Source organism: Aptenodytes forsteri, unplaced genomic scaffold, assembly GCF_000699145.1.
Source record: "Aptenodytes forsteri isolate BGI_AS27 unplaced genomic scaffold, ASM69914v1 Scaffold92, whole genome shotgun sequence".
Taxonomy (NCBI): Eukaryota; Metazoa; Chordata; class Aves; order Sphenisciformes; family Spheniscidae; genus Aptenodytes; species Aptenodytes forsteri.
This window is the reverse complement of record NW_008794581.1, coordinates 3,769,494-3,787,602: the sequence shown is the minus strand read 5'-3', so window position 1 is coordinate 3,787,602 and position 18,109 is coordinate 3,769,494. Positions and strand designations below refer to the sequence as shown.

Genomic DNA, 18,109 nt, shown 5'->3' with positions numbered 1-18,109 from the left:
GGGGCGGGGGGCGCCGGGGAGGGGGCAGAAGACAAGGCCGCTGGGTGGGACTGGCGCGGGAGGAGCGCCGGAGGGGAAGCTCGGCTCTCCCCGGGCAGGCAGAGCGGCAGCGTCTCCTTTGGGGCAGCCTACTTCAGCGGGGCGTTTTGGCTTCCCGGAAGCGAACACTACTTAATTTTTGAAACGAAGGCCAGCCAGCTGCTGCTGCTGCTTGTACCTCCTCGGTCAGTAAGTGGTTCGGGACGGGGGCCCAGGCTTAGGTTTGGGAAACGGTCAAACCACGTCCACGAAACATTGGTGAATCGCCACCTTGATAAAGAGACTACAGCCTTTTCATGAATTTACCAAAAAAAAAAAAAAAAAGGAAGAAAAAAACCCCAATTTTCAGGACTCGGTTTCTTAGGAGAGGAGTAGCTAGTGCTACTAGTGTTTCTCCTCCACCAAATCTAAGGAATAAAAAATTTCAACCCAATTCCCCTCATCATCAGTAAACGTTCACTATAACATCAATTTTTCTGACTGTTGCACTCCTCTTTCTAGTATAACTCTAACGTATAATACATTTCAGCACGTAAGATGCAGCTTTTCGGTAGGAAGAAAAATGTAACTGTCCAGATCAACATTGTGCGTAGGAGGACGGGGTTTAATAACATTTTGTACTGATGTCATTAGCATAGTTACGCTATACGCAACCTCTGAGGATACATCCATACAGCTCGCTGAAACAATGCATTCTCTTTCTCCAAATGCTTCATAACTTACAGATAATTAAACCAGTGTACAAGAAATTATGCAGTAGGACTCTGAAATGGCACTTGCTGACAGCCCACTGAATGATTAGCATCTCCAGTTTCTGCTCCCGCTTATTAATTCTTAATCTCAAACAAGTGACTCTGGAGGCAGTTGGCTACTGTACAACTGCTGGACTTGGAAGTTTTTCCTGGCTCCTTTCTGTTCAGCATGTGTCCATCTGCAAAGCTGCTTCGTTTTGACCATGTATACTCTCAGCTCCTACTTAAGCCCAAATGAGTTTGAAGAATGAGTCGCAGATCTAGATCCCAAAGCAACAAACAAGTATCTGGACCCTCACACCCAGCTGCAGGATGCATTCCTCCAGGCATATTGGGGGGGGGGATAACTGCAAAATCAGAGGCCAGAACTAGGACTTCCCCTACCAGCACAAGAGTCATCTGCAAGACTAGGGAGTAATCATAGAATAGTTTGGGTTGGAAGGGACCTCCAAAGGTCGTCTAGTCCAACCCCCCTGCCGTGGGCAGGGACATCTTCAACTAGATCAGGTTGCTCAGAGCCCCATCCAACCTGACCTTGAGTGTTCCCAGAGATGGGGCATCCACCACCTCTCTGGGCAACCTGTGCCAGTGTCTCACCACCCTCAGCGGAAAAAATTTCTTCCTTATATCTAGTCTATATCTACCCCCCCCTTTAGTTTAAAGCCATTCCCCCTTGTCCTGTCACAACAGGCCCTGCTAAAAAGTTTGCTGCCATCTTTTTTGTAAGCCCCCTTTAAGGACTGAAAGGCTGCAGTAAGGTCTCCCTGAAGCCTTCTCTTCTCTAGGCTGAACAACCCCAGCTCTCTCAGCCTTTCCTCATAGGAGAGGCGTTCCATCCCCCGATCATTTTTGTGGCCCTCTTCTGGGCTCGCTCCAACAGGTCCGTGTCTTTCTTCCCTCCAGAAGCAGAGGGTAGCATCATCCACCTCACACTACAGACTAGCTGTTACAGCCTTTCCCCAAAAGGCCTGCATTTCCCAAACACATTTGAACCCTCAGGCTCAAGAAGGCCTAAACGAACCACATTGTCCTACCTCCTTCATCAGTACTTAAATTAATAAATGATTATATAAAAAATAGGCACCATTCAAGCTTTAAAAATAAATCAAGAGGCAAATCCTCTCCAGCTGTTTGAAAACACAGCAATAGGTCTCTGTCCTTAGGAGATGACCCCCTCCTTTGGAAGCCGAGGGCACGCACACAGGCTGGAGGCTGGCAGGATTTGAGACTTAGAGTCAGTGATTGCATTTCCCACTGAACACTTGTATGGCCCCTGATCAGCACCCCGGCTGTCTTGGATTCTGTGCTAAAGCACCTCTCTGCATGCACTGCCAGGGAGACAAAACTCAGCACTGAGGATTCCAGGATCAAGCATCTAAAATTCAGGGGTCACAATATACATCTCAAGCTATCCACATCCCTTCTGGGACCTAATTTCCATCTGCCACGACAGTTGGTAGCTACATGGATTAAATAGTGGAAAGGTAAAATATAAGGGGTTTTTTATTTGTTTTATAAAGACAACTTGTATGTAATCTCGTAAGAAATCATTTGCAACTTATGTCCAAGATAAAGCTTAAATTCTTTTAGCATTAACAATGCTCCATAAATGTCAGTATTCCCATAAAAGTATTCAGGTAACAAAACTTACTTTCTTGGAATTGTACAACAGGGAGGCAATTAAAACCTGCCCCAAAGTTTTGGGTATTTGAAAAATCCCAGATAGATCAAGCGCAAAGCAAATATGGCAAGCCTCTTGACTGTTAGTAGTGAGCATAATAAAAGCCAGTACTTTTAAAGGTAACATCAATTTAAACACCTTTAACTCCTCATTTACAGGTCTGTTGCATGCCCCAATTCCTTAATAAACTCATACAGTACAAATGCAACTTGCATACAAATAGCTAGGTCCTTTGATTTCTACACGTGTGACCCTAACAATCTGCCTAACCATGGGAAACAACATACTGGTTAATTCTGTATGGACTGGAATCACGCCCTGTCACCACTTGCCTGCCCCACTCTCAGCAGCTCAGAGAATGGCACCTTTTTGCCTAGTTCCGAACAAGGTAACTGGTGCTATTAATGGAGAAAGTTTAACCTTGAGTTGTTAAAACAAACAATAATAATAATGAAAAAAACAACAGAAAATCTTTCTAGGCATGTATTTCAGTAGATAATGGAAATGGAATAAAATAGAGCACAGTACAATCATGCTAGGTGACATTTAGGCTTCAATCAAAAAATATTTTTTTAAAACTTATTTGAGGATTAAGTTTTTGGCTGTTGAATTACAAGATTTTTTCCACCCCTAAACAGCCTAGGCTACCAATATCAAAATATATCCATAGATACATTGAATAATAAGCATATTAGGCTACTTTGGTGAACAAATCAGTAAGATGTTTTGATCATTACACTACAAGACAGTTCGGATAATCCTCAAATTAGTAGGTTTACAACATTTAGAATAACGTTCAAGTGAGTAGAACATGAAATGAATTAAATTATCTTAGTAAAAGACAGTATATCCAAAAATCTATGATCTTCAAATGAAACACCATACCTTGACAGATTAACATACATTCCTTTCTTTAAAGCAACATAGTTTGTAAACACATATAACAATGTTTATGTATGAACTATATTAATAATAAGCTTTAGATTCTATAAACAGTACTTATTGAAGATTCATTCTTTTAATAAAATGCAGCTGACAGTCTCAACAACTTATAACATTTAAGGTGAAGTAATTTTTTCCCCTCAGTGTTCAAAGTACTCAGTACTTGTCATACACATTGTAATTTTCCCAATGAATATCTTTATTTTCATGCATCTTCTAGATCGAGATCACCTATCCATTCATTTCTGATAGGATAAACATGAACAAGTTGTTGAAAAATCACCTTTTTTTCTTAAATCAAATATCCCCACTGCTCCCTCCACTCCCCAAATTCTGAATCCCAAATAACTTACGGTAAAAATACAAATTCTGTTTTGGAAGAAAACGTACAAAATATACACCGTGTAGTGTGTGCACCTAAATATCTTGATTGTCAAGTAGTGCAAGTTTTCACTTTGACATATACACTTCTTTGATTTTAGAGACAAGAGTTTGTTTCACTGATCTTTGCTGATCCCATTTCTTGCCACCTTTGGTAGTCTTTGTCCCTTCGTGTAAGCGTGGTACCAGAAGTGGAGAAACAAGACTAAAAACATAGAGCCATATAGCCAAATAATAAACATGAAAATTGGATACTGGTACGGACAATCATCCATGATGTAGATTTGTCCTATATGGCCTGTAATCATAATAAACTGGACCTGGAGGAAAAAAGTGAAGAAAAGAAATACTTTTTAAATAAATGATAAACTTACTACAGAAGTTTAAAAATGATTCAGCATAACTTGCATACAGAAAAACAGAAAGCATGTTTGGGGGGAGGCTTTTTAAAATGACAGAGATGCACCTTCAGAGCCCCTCTCCCAAAATGTTACTCCACTGAAAAACATTTTCACAGAGTAAAGAAAGAGAAGTCCTGGGACAGACTGAATTACAAGCAGCACTGAGAAACCCATACTAGGAAAATGGGAGTCTGCCCCGGCCAGTTCAGAGAAGAAACGGTGTTTGACCGTTTGACAAATGGGAGGCTCCTTTAGAAAAATCAGCCAGAAAAACAAAAAGGCAACCATTATAGGACTGGTGAACATGAATTCCCACCTTCCTCACACACTAGCATGTGACATAAAGGTCCGCAGGTCCCATAAAACGATTTAATGGAGGATTTAAAAAAAAAAAATTTCCACATGAACTCCAAGTTAATAATCCACTGGTAGTGCCGCCAAGACAAAAAGACTTCAAGTAAGTTATAAATATTCAAGCTAAATTGTTCAGAGTTACACGTGGTTACATGAACTATTCTATTAACATCAGACCTGGTGCAAGCAGCCAGCCACGGCTGCTTCTCCCTGCTCCTTTCCCTCCTCCGCCAGCATCCTTGCTCAGGCCAAACTAATTGTTTAGCCAGAAGCTGAATTTTGAAAATTTGGCTATTAAAAAAGCTGGGCATGAAAAAGCACCCAGAGCAGTAACCTTTCGAATGTCATCCAGTGCTGATAAAACACTTAATGTAATTACTGCAAGAGTATTTTTTAATACTCTGCGTTAGAGAGGTAAATTCTCTAAATGCAAACATTTTCTACAAAAGAACAGACATGAAATGCTGAAGAAATACTTCTTTTTCCCTTTCGTCACTACTAGTCACATGTGTATTCTGTACACTACTTATGTTTTCTTGGTGTAAAATTACATTCTAATCATTTTTATACAAGCAATGATTTTTGTAAATATAATTACCAAGTACTGCATAGCTGAAAAGCTCATGTGTCTAAATCTGTGGTTATAGTGAATGCTGAAGTCAGCAGATTTAAGTAGATAACTGAGGGGAGTTAACAACTTTCGTTTTACTCAATTAAAACATGAGTAACCCTTGTACCAACTGTAAGCCACACACACGAACATAACTAAGAGTACAAACGTATTGCATTAAGTCCGTTTGCGCCACAGTCATCTTTCTGAGAGGTGTTAATGTCAAACAGAGTTACTCACGAGTTGTATAGTTGTCATGTATTTTTTCCACCACAAGTATTTATGATAGGCTGGTCCCAAAGAACAGATTCCGTAATAAGTGTACATGACAACATGGACAATACAGTTCAGCAAAGCATGAAATGTTCCTAAACCACCTGTAGAAAAACAAAACATAGTAGTACTATTGCATCAGATATTTAAAAAGCCACCTCAGGTCCTAGTAGTTTGTTTTGAGTCAGGGTAGAAAAAAAACACTTACCACAAAACCCACAGTCTTTGATTAACCCTCAAGGAATTTAACCTGAATTGGGTTGACACCAATTCTGAGGGATCACATCAGTTTCCTTTCTCAGAAAAGGCTTATCTAAGCATTTCCAAAACAGCAATAAAACCCTAGCTGATCTAATTATCTGCAAGAGGTTTTAGTGGAATTTTCTGTTCTTTGGGTTCATTTTTTTAATTATTTTTTAATAAAACATATACATGATGGAGACGCAGAGAATTTAGTAGAAACACTGTTCCTCCTATTTTACACCTCTTTTCTAGACAGCATGGTGAACTTTGCAAAGCATTGGAGGATGAGTAATAATTCTCTCCCCAACACAGATTTCCAGATTCCCAGGGAAAGAATCACAGTTTCAGACAGTAAGGTTTTGGAATCATGACCTAAGTGAGGGTTTCACAAATCCATTGTCCATCTCAAAACCATACTTACAGTGAAAAGGAAATTTAAGGCCAAGTAGCCCATTTGGGACAAACTCATGACTGAAACTGGTAAAATATGAACATTTCACAAAGCAAGTAAGGAAATACTTCCTCTTCCATTAAATCAACTATGGAGTTAGATGATCCTGCCCAAAGTAATTTTATTTTAATGAACACAAGAAATTATAGGTAAAAATGATCCAAGAAGTGGAAGACAGCAAAGTATTTTTAGGAGAAATATGAACATGAAAACACTGAGCATCAGGAAGAAAACAAGATGACATAAAAGCAGACATTTAGTGAGAAGAAAATTCCATTAAGAATCATTCAAGTTAAAAATAAAACTTATTTTGTGACTTTAGTAGCTCACACTAATCTTCCAGCTTGATAGATCATAACTCCTCCAGCTGTGATTGCAAACTTTCTTTGAAATTTAGCTATTTGTATTTTTAAAAATAATTTGAGTGTTCTTACAGTTCAAACGTACATACTTTTTTTGGCTTGCACAGTGAATATTCAAAAGAAAAAATAAATAGTTAAAGCAGGAAAAAAAAGAAAAAGCAACCTAATCAACAGTACAAAAATATGCTCCAAAAAGCAACACCATACATAAGCACCATTTTACAATTTCCTGTTAATATCATGTCAGAGAAAAAACAGCATCTCCATTCAAACCCGTTGTTTTTTTTACAAACTTGATCAATGCCGCTATTTAGAAGGACAAACAGTGATGAAACTGAATACAAGATAATCATCAGCAGGTCTGAAATTCTTGGAAAAAATTTTAAGTTATCAAACAGAACAATATTTGGAAAGATTAGTATAAAGATAAGCAATAGAGTTGTAGGAATAAACACAGCTCTGCATGAGTATGAGGGACTGTTACTAGCAGAGGACAGAACAGTTCTTGCACACTTTGCTGAAAGCATTTGTCAAATTATCACATGGGAAATTTGAATCTGATGCAAAATCAGAAGCCTGTAGCTGGTATACTGATCCGATGTCCAGATAAAAGGCAGAAAGTTAATCACCTATAAATGGAAACTTTTCAAGGTTGAAGAGAAGGGACTGCTAGCTGCTGGGGTTTTTTTTGCAAATCTATAAACACACTGAACTGTATGCTGAGAAAACTATTCATAATTTTATCATTAACTTAAAATACCAGTTACTCAGCACCATTTGAGAAAGACATGATCAAGACACCAGCTTCCTAATAACAGAAACTCAACAAGGACAGCAGAAGTATATCCTTTTATACACTAGGAAAATCTGCACCCTGGACACGTTCAAAAGATCCCACCTACAAATATTCTGGACTGCTTCCAGGTCTTATTTTTGTATTCATAAAACAAACACTAACAGATCAGATTTAATAAGCAATGGCTCTCTTCATCAATTTGTCACCAATTTTCTGGGAGAAAAAAACATGCCAGAGAACATGAGTGAAGAAACATGTACAAAACAAACATATTTTGTGGTAGAAACTCGTAAAAAAAAATCCCACACCCTCCTAGAGATGGACTACAAAATGACACTGCGTTTCTCCACTCTGCTTATCAGGCTATTCTCATGGCAAGCTATATTTATTAGTGGTGCACACTAATAATATAACATAGGAAGATGCACACATAGACACAGAGAGCAGGAAAGGAGAAAGTGAAGTTAAGCTAGAATTGGACGAAGACTTTCAATTCAGTACAATTCAGGTAAGTTTCTGTAATAAGTAAGGTCCAGAAAATATTTCTGTAGTTTTGTGAAAGCCGAAGTATTAGACGTAAATAAATCCCAATTATGCTACCTAAAGCCAGTAAAAATAACTGCAACAAAGCCTGAATAATTTATTAAACAGGCAAAAAAAAAGAGAACACAGTCCTCCCCTCCAACTCAGTTCTTACATTTCAGGGGGACAAATGGCTTTGGAGTAGCTTCAAAAGAGTTATCTGCCTCATACATCTCCCCTAGCACTTCTGATTTTGCAGTCACATCTCTTTTTCATGTAATAATGCTCTTTGCTTATATACAGGTCTCTCCTCTGCACCTTTCCCCCCCCCTACAAGAAACCAACACTGCACAAAATGCTGTCAAATAGGAAAAATGAGTACTCCCCACCCATCTAAATAATTACAGTAATCTCAGGTGTTCCATGAAATACTGAAGACATCCAAATTTAAGAACATTGTTGTTTGCAAGATTTTTAATTCTATTCTTTAAATATTTTTGTTTAGCATAGTTAACTTTTACTACCAGAAGATATGTACAACTAAAACTCTCTCTCCACTACCTGCAGCAAATTTGACTCCAAACCACCAGGTCCATGGCATGATGGAATGATGAAAGACATGCAGGAATGTAACTTGGTTGTTTTTCTTACGCAGCACAAAAAATATCTGAAACAGATTTTTAATGAACAGAATGTTAGAGGAGATAATCAGGCCAAACATACTTACAGAAAACTGTATGCATCAGTGCCGGTTGCTCACTACTACACATTTAAAAATTCTTCACAGTTGCAGTCTTGGGAGAAGGGAAACTGAGGCTCTGGATACGCAGACTAGTTTACAAAAGAAATTAAACCAATATGTAAAATTCACCTGTGGAGTCTCAAAAGCCAGAGCAAGCTTTGAAAGCAAATGTCCAAGGTTGAGCCATCACCTATGTGTGCAACGGACAATATAACATGGACTTGCTTGGACTGAGAAGTAGCTAGAAGCATCAAATTTTCAGTCCCCTGAACTACTAAGGCAAGGCCATTTGAGAAAGTTAACCGAAGGACTAGCAACAGATACAGACAGCAGAAAATATTAAGTTAGAGAAATAGCACTTTATTATGAAGACTGACTTAGCTACCCTTGGAAAAAGGCAAAATTGGACAGAAAATACGTAGGTATTCTTAAATGATACTGTCAGGCCACATTTTAAAGGACAGACATTGAAGGAAGTGTTAAGGGAAGACAGAGCAAGAAAACTGTGTAAGGAGAAGTCAGGTCACGCAAAGGGTAGTATCAGATGACAAGAAAAGGAACACAGGAGAAAAGAAGTCTGGCGTGCCAGGGAAAACATTTGGAAACAGCTGACTTAAAATACAGCTAAGAAATTACTTTTGCAATAAAACCAAAAAGCTGCTGCGAAACAGGTACCTGACTGGGTGGATTCAAACAAAACAAATTTTTAAAAAAAGACTTTTTCAGACCCAGGACTAATTAAAAAGGAGCAGTCTAACCAGTGGGTAGTAAAGGTAAATAGAGGACTAAACTTGTCAGGCTTTTCCAGTTTTCACATTCCGGGCCCTTCCATTACCATTCCATTTGGCTCAGTCAGTAAGATCTTCCAGTGCTGAATCATGAGTATTAGCAGATGAAAGTTAGATGGCTAACTTTGCTTGCAGGGTATAGAACATCCTAACTGCTCATGAGTCACCTCCTGAATCACCACTATTGTGCCCCACACAATAAGGCAAATGAAATCACAGCTGATTCCAACACTCAGAGGCTGGTTTGAGAATAGCTAAACCAACCCTGCTAGGTGTCGGTCTGGCAAAGAGGGGAAGGCAGATGGCTGCTGGTGGTGAGCGAGGTCTGCATTCTGCTTCAATGCATTGCTGCTCAGATTTTCTTTGAAACAGGTTAGAGCGCCAGCCTGTTATCAAACACATCTATAGTCATGACCCCCAAGGCATACACAGGAATTTAGAGCACGTAGGTATGGCAATTTATGCTGTGTTCAGAGCTGCTGATGCAAATATTCCAAATGTGGAAGATAAAATCTGAACATGATGTGGAAAAAAAATTCGGCATGATCAACACCATTTTTTATCTGCAGTGTTGAGACAAGCATTGCCGTAGCACAACAGGTTAGTGTATTCAGCCGTTAGACAAGTTATCAGGGCTTCCTAAATTTTTAAAGGTGTGTGTTCCCTTATTAACATTTTTCCTGATAATCAAGGAATGACAGTGTAATGGGACAATAAGATGAGAAGAAGAGATAATAAGGGTAAACACCTTGATAGTATTCCAATAATTGAAGATTGAAGGGCTAAATAAATAGCAATTTATGCCCCCAGCCCCAACAGCACTGGTTCTTCTACTGTGAAAAGGAAACATCACTACCTCTTTTATTATGCTACAAATACTTACAGTGTCTAATAATTCAATGAACTTGGAAAAGTAGTAAAGCCAACAAGTTCGTACCATCTGCAAGAGTGAAAAAACAGAAACTGTCAAATCATAATAGTAAAAAATAAAACTAAGCAGCTGCAGGAAAAATAAGTAACTATATAAAGGAAAGTATTGGAAGGAGTAAGCGGTACCACAAGGTTGACAGAAATATTTAAATGTATGGTTTGTTTGGTTTTTCTTTAAAAACACAAAACATCTTTTAATCCTGAAGGAATTTTAAAACCAAGGAGAACAAGCCAACAAATATGTTGCCTCTTTCCTTCACCCAAACAATCAACCCCTCCAGTTAACTCACATGCTCTACATTATGCAAGAGGGCATTTCCATTTAGTGCATGCCACTCTACAGCAGTGCATTTGGTTGTTCAAAAAGCATTTCTAAAAATAAAGTCAGTGTAGCATAACAATTCGGCTTTGTGTTTGGCAACTTACTCTTAGAGCTGTAGGTGACCTCGAGTAGTCAACAATATCACACCGGAATGAGTACCCTGTGGCCCAACCCGACATAAGAAACTGGAGTAAAGAAAAGGGAAAGGGCAAATATTTACTTTACATCTTTTGAAAAATTCATTAACTTTGGATTACTTTCACAATCACAAAGCAAGAGGGGAAAACAATATTAAAAACTTGTTGAATGAGCAACCTTGTCAATCATCTACATCTGTGTGGGCTAGCGACTGTAAAATCCTTTGCTGTTGCAGATTAATGACCTTCTAATTCCAAGACCACAACTATGCACAAGAACTTTCTTCCTACACCCATTATCTCAGCATTAGTAACCAAAGAGGAGAAACAGCTGCATCTCAAAACCAATGTTAAAAAAGCAACTTATTGTGTAAATCAGACCACAAAAACAAATCAAACATTTTGAAATTTTTTGAAAATTGCTGTCACAGCCAACCATCTTAATACTGAAGAGAAAGCAGCACAGCATCTTAATACTGAAAGAAAACCAGCACAACAGAAAATATGGCTTAATATCATCAAAGACAAGGAACAAATCAATATGCACTATATTTTTAGTATCATAGTTTCTAAAATTTGCTTAGTTAAACTGCATGATTCTATTAGTCTTTCACTGATACGAGCAACAAGAAGCTAGGGGTTTACAATGAAGAGCACACGCATGACCATAGAACTATACGTAACAAACATAATTTACTCTTTTCTCTTGGAATATATTAAAGCTCGAACAAGAGCAACATTGTTAATATTACACTTGGCTCATTCCCCTGCCAGCCACTAGGACTACTGTATCTTGTATCTGTTTATAAAGTGCTTCTCATCCATTGATGATCATCATCCACTCATACACGATAGGAGGTTCAGCTCTCTTAACAGATGGAGGGTTTCAGTCCGCTTAACTTTGTAAAAGAATCAGTTGCTTAAATAAAACAAGATTTGAAACACCACCAAGACAGCACAATACTAAAGCACCCACCAAATGGCTTGGATCCAAAGAGGGAAAGAATCAGCTTTTTGCTGAGTGCCAGAGAACAGCAGAAATTCAATCTGTTACACTCTATCCGTGCATTCTTCCATGAAATTGTAACATGGAAGTCTTAATAGCAGATTAATTGAATACTGTGTTAGTGTCAGACACTAATAGAAGTTTAATTTTTTTTTTGGTTTCTGAGGGTTATAACCCAAACCAAACTTGTCGCCAAATCACAAAAGGAAGTTCGGCGATTTTTCAAAACAAAGTCTAAATAGCAAATGTGTGCGACTTGCCTACCGCTTTCCACACAACAGTCATGACACAAAGTAGCTGCTGCTGCACTGCCTTTAGAGTGCTGTTAAAAGAAATGTCAAGCAGGTAACTCAAGTAACTCTTGATGAAATTTATGCAATTGAGCTAACAGAAAGGTATCCTGCCAACTTGGCACAATAATTTGACAACTTTTCATTACCAGTTTGCCAAACCTGAAATAGCCACATAGCCAGATTTAACACAAAGAGGGTCAGTACTAGCACAGTGATGCTTCACCAAGCAAATGTATAAGGCTATCATTCACACAATACTATTGTTACATAGCTACACTTTAAAAACCAACCAACCAAAAAAAACCCAATCAAACAACCAAAAAACCCAACAGACATTAGCTATCTTAAGGTTTCAGGTTCTAAATTAAAGCTTCTACATAGTCTATACCATTCACAGTTAAGGATTTTTCATTCATTCAACACATAATGCTATACAACCCATCAGGCTTTCCAGTCTTAACGTCTAACATTTGCTTGAGCTATGAACTACAGGAAAATCTCAACGTTCCTCCTGAGAGAAAGAGCATTTGCTACTTTGGGGAATATCAATGCTAAAGACTTTCATGGTTTGGGTTTTGGGGGGGTTTGGGGTTTTGAGGGTTTTTTGGGTTTTGTTTTTGGGTTTTTTTTAAAGGATGAAGATCCCCAAATTAGATTTTGTAACCTTCTATCATTTAAAAGACAGATCTAACTGAAGATTATTCCATAGTAAACATACTCTATACAGTGTTTGAAACATCAGTGTTGACTATCACGTAGTAGGACAAAAAAAATTACAACAGACTAAGAAAAACACATAGTCTGCTTTACCTGCTACAGCCCAGGGAAATTAAGTAAGTTATGACAGTTTTTAATTTTGTAAATTATATATGACAACATCTAAAATATTTTACAATCTTTCTTTCTAGGTATGACTTACTCCCTTTTTCAAGTATCAGCTCAATTAGTTTAGCATACTGCTTGGAGGAATACAGTTACAACAATCAGAATAATATTTTTTTAAGAATTGCGGAGTGGGAATTATATTAATGTATTTATTAAAAGTTAGTATGAGGATAGAGACATGAAATATATAAATACATTACAAATAAAAGTAGTACTTACTTCATAAGTCATATATAAAGAGAGGGCTACCACACTAAAATTATAAAACGCCATTATCTGCCTGAGTTCGAAAGGTTTTTTATTTTCCATGAGTTTGGGTCCCAATGAAGTGACAAAATAAATGTAGGTTCCAATGATAAAGGTGGTTGGAAAAGGTGAAGACATGAGTGGCCAGCCTTCCAGTCTTGGATCTAAAGGAGGGGAGGGGGGAAAAAAAAAAAAAAATCAGATCTTTCCAGTACTTACTAAATCTTAAAACAGCTACAGAAAAGGTACTTAATTCTTAACAGTTTAGGTTTTGCTGCCACTGATCATGTTTCAGAGTCCATTCACCTCAAATCCATACCGACTGCATAACAAGATTTAGCACCTGTAGGATTCAAAGCTTCTTTCTGCATCAATTCTTCACATGTAATGAAGAGAAGACACAGAATCACGAGTGACACGATTTTGGGTCTAGAGCTCTCCTTCATGAAAAGTCTGCGTTTTCACACGTGAACGGGGCTCAGAGGGCAGCATAGGAAGGCAATGCACAAGCAGATCACTGAGGCTGCATTTCCATGTGAGATTTCATTCTTCTGGAAAAGCGTGAACCTTAATTCACAAGTTCAAGTCGCAGATGGGGAGTAGCCCCACTTTTCAAGATCCTCGAGCTTTACAAGCAGTACGACATGAGACATAGTAAATTAAGTTAGAAGACCTTCTGTCCCATCAGTTGGTATTCATAGCTTAGTACTTGAGGCTTGTGCCTATTCAGTCCAGACATGTCACCACTTTCACAGCACCATAAAAAACACATTTTCATATTACAAGCCTCCAAACGGCAAGCGTTGCAAGTTCCTCTCCAGTTATCCCAGACAGAAGTATTGCAGAGTCCTTCTACACACGCCCCGCTCCCTCTCCCCGCAGCTGAGGCTGGCAGGCGCTCCCTCTGAGCTTCACCATGATTCCACTGCACCCTTCGGTGGTTCATCACCGGGTCCCAGCTCACCAAAGACTCCCACATTTCTCCATAAGCAGGAGAACTGATATGAACTTCATTTTTTGGGTTTTGTTTTTGGGTTTTTTTTAAAGGATGAAGATCCCCAAATTAGATTTTGTAACCTTCTATCATTTAAAAGACAGATCTAACTGAAGATTATTCCATAGTAAACATACTCTATACAGTGTTTGAAACATCAGTGTTGACTATCACGTAGTAGGACAAAAAAAATTACAACAGACTAAGAAAAACACATAGTCTGCTTTACCCGCTACAGCCCAGGGAAATTAAGTAAGTTATGACAGTTTTTAATTTTGTAAATTATATATGACAACATCTAAAATATTTTACAATCTTTCTTTCTAGGTATGACTTACTCCCTTTTTCAAGTATCAGCTCAATTAGTTTAGCATACTGCTTGGAGGAATACAGTTACAACAATCAGAATAATATTTTTTTAAGAATTGCGGAGTGGGAATTATATTAATGTATTTATTAAAAGTTAGTATGAGGATAGAGACATGAAATATATAAATACATTACAAATAAAAGTAGTACTTACTTCATAAGTCATATATAAAGAGAGGGCTACCACACTAAAATTATAAAACGCCATTATCTGCCTGAGTTCGAAAGGTTTTTTATTTTCCATGAGTTTGGGTCCCAATGAAGTGACAAAATAAATGTAGGTTCCAATGATAAAGGTGGTTGGAAAAGGTGAAGACATGAGTGGCCAGCCTTCCAGTCTTGGATCTAAAGGAGGGGAGGGGGAAAAAAAAATAAAAATCAGATCTTTCCAGTACTTACTAAATCTTAAAACAGCTACAGAAAAGGTACTTAATTCTTAACAGTTTAGGTTTTGCTGCCACTGATCATGTTTCAGAGTCCATTCACCTCAAATCCATACCGACTGCATAACAAGATTTAGCACCTGTAGGATTCAAAGCTTCTTTCTGCATCAATTCTTCACATGTAATGAAGAGAAGACACAGAATCACGAGTGACACGATTTTGGGTCTAGAGCTCTCCTTCATGAAAAGTCTGCGTTTTCACACATGAACGGGGCTCAGAGGGCAGCATAGGAAGGCAATGCACAAGCAGATCACTGAGGCTGCATTTCCATGTGAGATTTCATTCTTCTGGAAAAGCGTGAACCTTAATTCACAAGTTCAAGTCGCAGATGGGGAGTAGCCCCACTTTTCAAGATCCTCGAGCTTTACAAGCAGTACGACATGAGACATAGTAAATTAAGTTAGAAGACCTTCTGTCCCATCAGTTGGTATTCATAGCTTAGTACTTGAGGCTTGTGCCTATTCAGTCCAGACATGTCACCACTTTCACAGCACCATAAAAAACACATTTTCATATTACAAGCCTCCAAACGGCAAGCGTTGCAAGTTCCTCTCCAGTTATCCCAGACAGAAGTATTGCAGAGTCCTTCTACACACGCCCCGCTCCCTCTCCCCGCAGCTGAGGCTGGCAGGCGCTCCCTCTGAGCTTCACCATGATTCCACTGCACCCTTCGGTGGTTCATCACCGGGTCCCAGCTCACCAAAGACTTCCACATTTCTCCATAAGCAGGAGAACTGATATGAACTTCATGTATTTTTTAATATGTATTTTTTTAATTTTTATGAACTGACTTTTGGAAGATTCATTTTTGAATGACCCCAAACTTAGCCACTGACTCAGTAAACTGCTGCTTTCATGGTTTGCTGCTGTATTTTGGGGGTGAAATTATACCACTGCAATTTTTGTTAAGTGTTTAATTTAATTAAAGTGGCCAGTTAACTGGCCAGTAATGGCCAGATGTCTGAAGTCAGTGATTTTCAACCCACAACATTCAAGCAGCCTATCACCCATGAGACCCTCTGGTGTTGTTTACAGCCACTGGAAGTTTTAAAACAGACTGAGGAGCAAAGCACACTATAATGCTGCTCACAGCCTGTAATGTGCCCAGTGCTGCTGCCCACAGACCAACAAGGACTGTGGACCACAGCACTAGGCATCTGTATGTGTTGCACTGCAAGAGAATCACCAGCTCTTCAAAACTGACTGCTTTTTCTGCATCCACCCCTTGGCACTGGTACTACCAAAACTTTCCCATTGGTCTTCCCAGCTCGATCCTGAGGAAACCATGTCCCACAACTAACAGTATGCTACAAGATGCCAAATACAAGCACTGGTAGGCCGGGAGATGAGGAACTCAAATTCTGAAGTCATGGACACTGCAGCAGAAATGCTCCATCACCCAGCTCCATCCCAATCCACTTCACGAGTCATACTGATAAAACTCCCTTCTCACTTGCATGCTGTGGTTCTACAGAACAAGAGAAATGGTTCTCAGCTATACTGGAAAATTAGTAATTTTATTGAGCAAACCTTAACTGCTTCTCAAGTTTTCTCCAGGAATCAGCTAATCCCTGTCACCATGTGCCTACCACAGTGAGGAACACTCAGGAATGCCACTGCGACAGATGGGTCTTAACCCCAAACTTGAGATCTTTTCTGGCATTTTTTGGTAAGCATGCAGAACTATAGAACAATCACGTTAAAACAAAGTGTGTTTAATATCCTCATACCAGCTGCAACAAGAGACTAACATTCTTTTTCAAAACAGAACTGTGACAGAGTTAATTACTCTGAGGATTAATTTCAAGATACTGTAACTTACCATGGTTTTTCTTTCTTTTACTTTGCAAAAGCAAAATACAGTAACACCATGCACCTAGCTCAATTAATTGATAAAATACCATTGTTTGGTAATAAAAAAGAGTTAAAGCTTTACCTTCAGCAGCACAGGAAAAACGTAAACGGTATGTTCAGGCAAGCCAGAAACTCTTATAGAAGAATCTCTGTCTGCACTTTATTCAGTCTGAGGTTATACCCATAAACTAGCTGAGTTTTGGTTTTGTTCTTTTTTAAAATGCAGAAGCTAGTCTGTTCTTTATAGTTAAAAATGTCAACAGGTAACCTGGCAAGTCTTAGAAACATTTACAGGAAGACAAAGCTACTTTAAGTTGATAAACAGTACACCTAGAATAGCTACACATTGCTATTAAAAATTATTGAAAATTAGTAAGTTTTAGATTTAAATGACTCACCGGCATCTTTAATCCATTCATCATACAGTAGTACAGCCTTTGATGTCAGATTGCTAAAGGCCATTTTCACTTGATTAAGACTTTATGATGCTGCCTGCAGGAAAACAAACCAAAACAGAAATATGGATTTTTGTAATTAATAAAATAAAGGTCAGTAAAGTGTTTTGCAAAAGATTTTCAGCAAACAGAATGGAAAAAAGAGAGAGCGAGCAGCACATGTGAAATACAGATCAGGGAGCGTTAGCTGACCACATCGCACTATGCTTGGGGCTAATTTATAGCTGAGCTGTTATCCACAACAATATGAGTTTGTAATCTCTACGTACCAAACAAGGTGCTTCCATGCCGTAAAGCATTATCTCAAGAAACCATGCTGTGGTTAACCGTTAGAGTTAAGGGGAAAATATAAATGAAGAGCAGCTGCTTAAATTCATTTTTATTACCATCTCCACTTAAAGTCCAAGTCACTGATATGTGAAGAAGTTCAGCTTTGCAACATTTACTATTGAAAATTTTAATTTTCTAACTAAGAAGTATTTCTAAGGCAGGTGGGAAGGAGGAAAGGTGCCAACATGTCTGCATACTCCTTTTAAATACAGTAATTAGGTATGTTATAATTAGTATGCAAATCACACTCTGATGAATCAACTGTTTCCACACCCGGATCATGAAGTGTCTAGTACCACTGGTAATACCATTAGCTCACAAAAGTTATCCAGCACATCCAGTTTGTATGCACCACCTACATATGTAAAACTTTTCAAAGAAGTATGCTTATATGAATACTGATTTTTTGCTCCAAAACCAAGTACTCACAGGCCTTCCCTTGCCTCATCCCCCCTAGAAAATACTTTTTAAAAATCCCAACACATTTGAAAGGTGTCTCTCCTATTC

At 38.5% G+C, this 18,109-nt stretch overlaps 1 protein-coding gene across 2 annotated transcripts; it reads right to left on the bottom strand.

Annotated features, from left to right (window-relative positions):
- Positions 1-3,905: 3,905 nt before the first annotated feature.
- On the bottom strand, positions 3,906-17,438 carry ELOVL7 (ELOVL fatty acid elongase 7). Of its 2 annotated transcripts, none has more exons than XM_009272506.1 (7): positions 17,216-17,438; positions 13,130-13,320; positions 10,694-10,774; positions 10,221-10,277; positions 8,369-8,474; positions 5,401-5,537; positions 3,906-4,115 (listed from the first exon to the last, which is right to left on the bottom strand). In XM_009272506.1, exons 1-7 carry the CDS (start codon positions 17,277-17,279, stop codon positions 3,912-3,914), a joined length of 840 nt encoding a protein of 279 aa, XP_009270781.1. In that variant the 5' UTR covers positions 17,280-17,438; the 3' UTR covers positions 3,906-3,911. The 2 variants fall into 2 exon arrangements, with proteins under 2 accessions (XP_009270781.1, XP_009270780.1); XM_009272505.2 differs by lacking the exon at positions 13,130-13,320 and adding an exon at positions 14,674-14,864 and having other exon boundaries at positions 3,912-4,115; positions 17,216-17,294.
- Between the last annotated feature and the right edge of the window lie 671 nt (positions 17,439-18,109).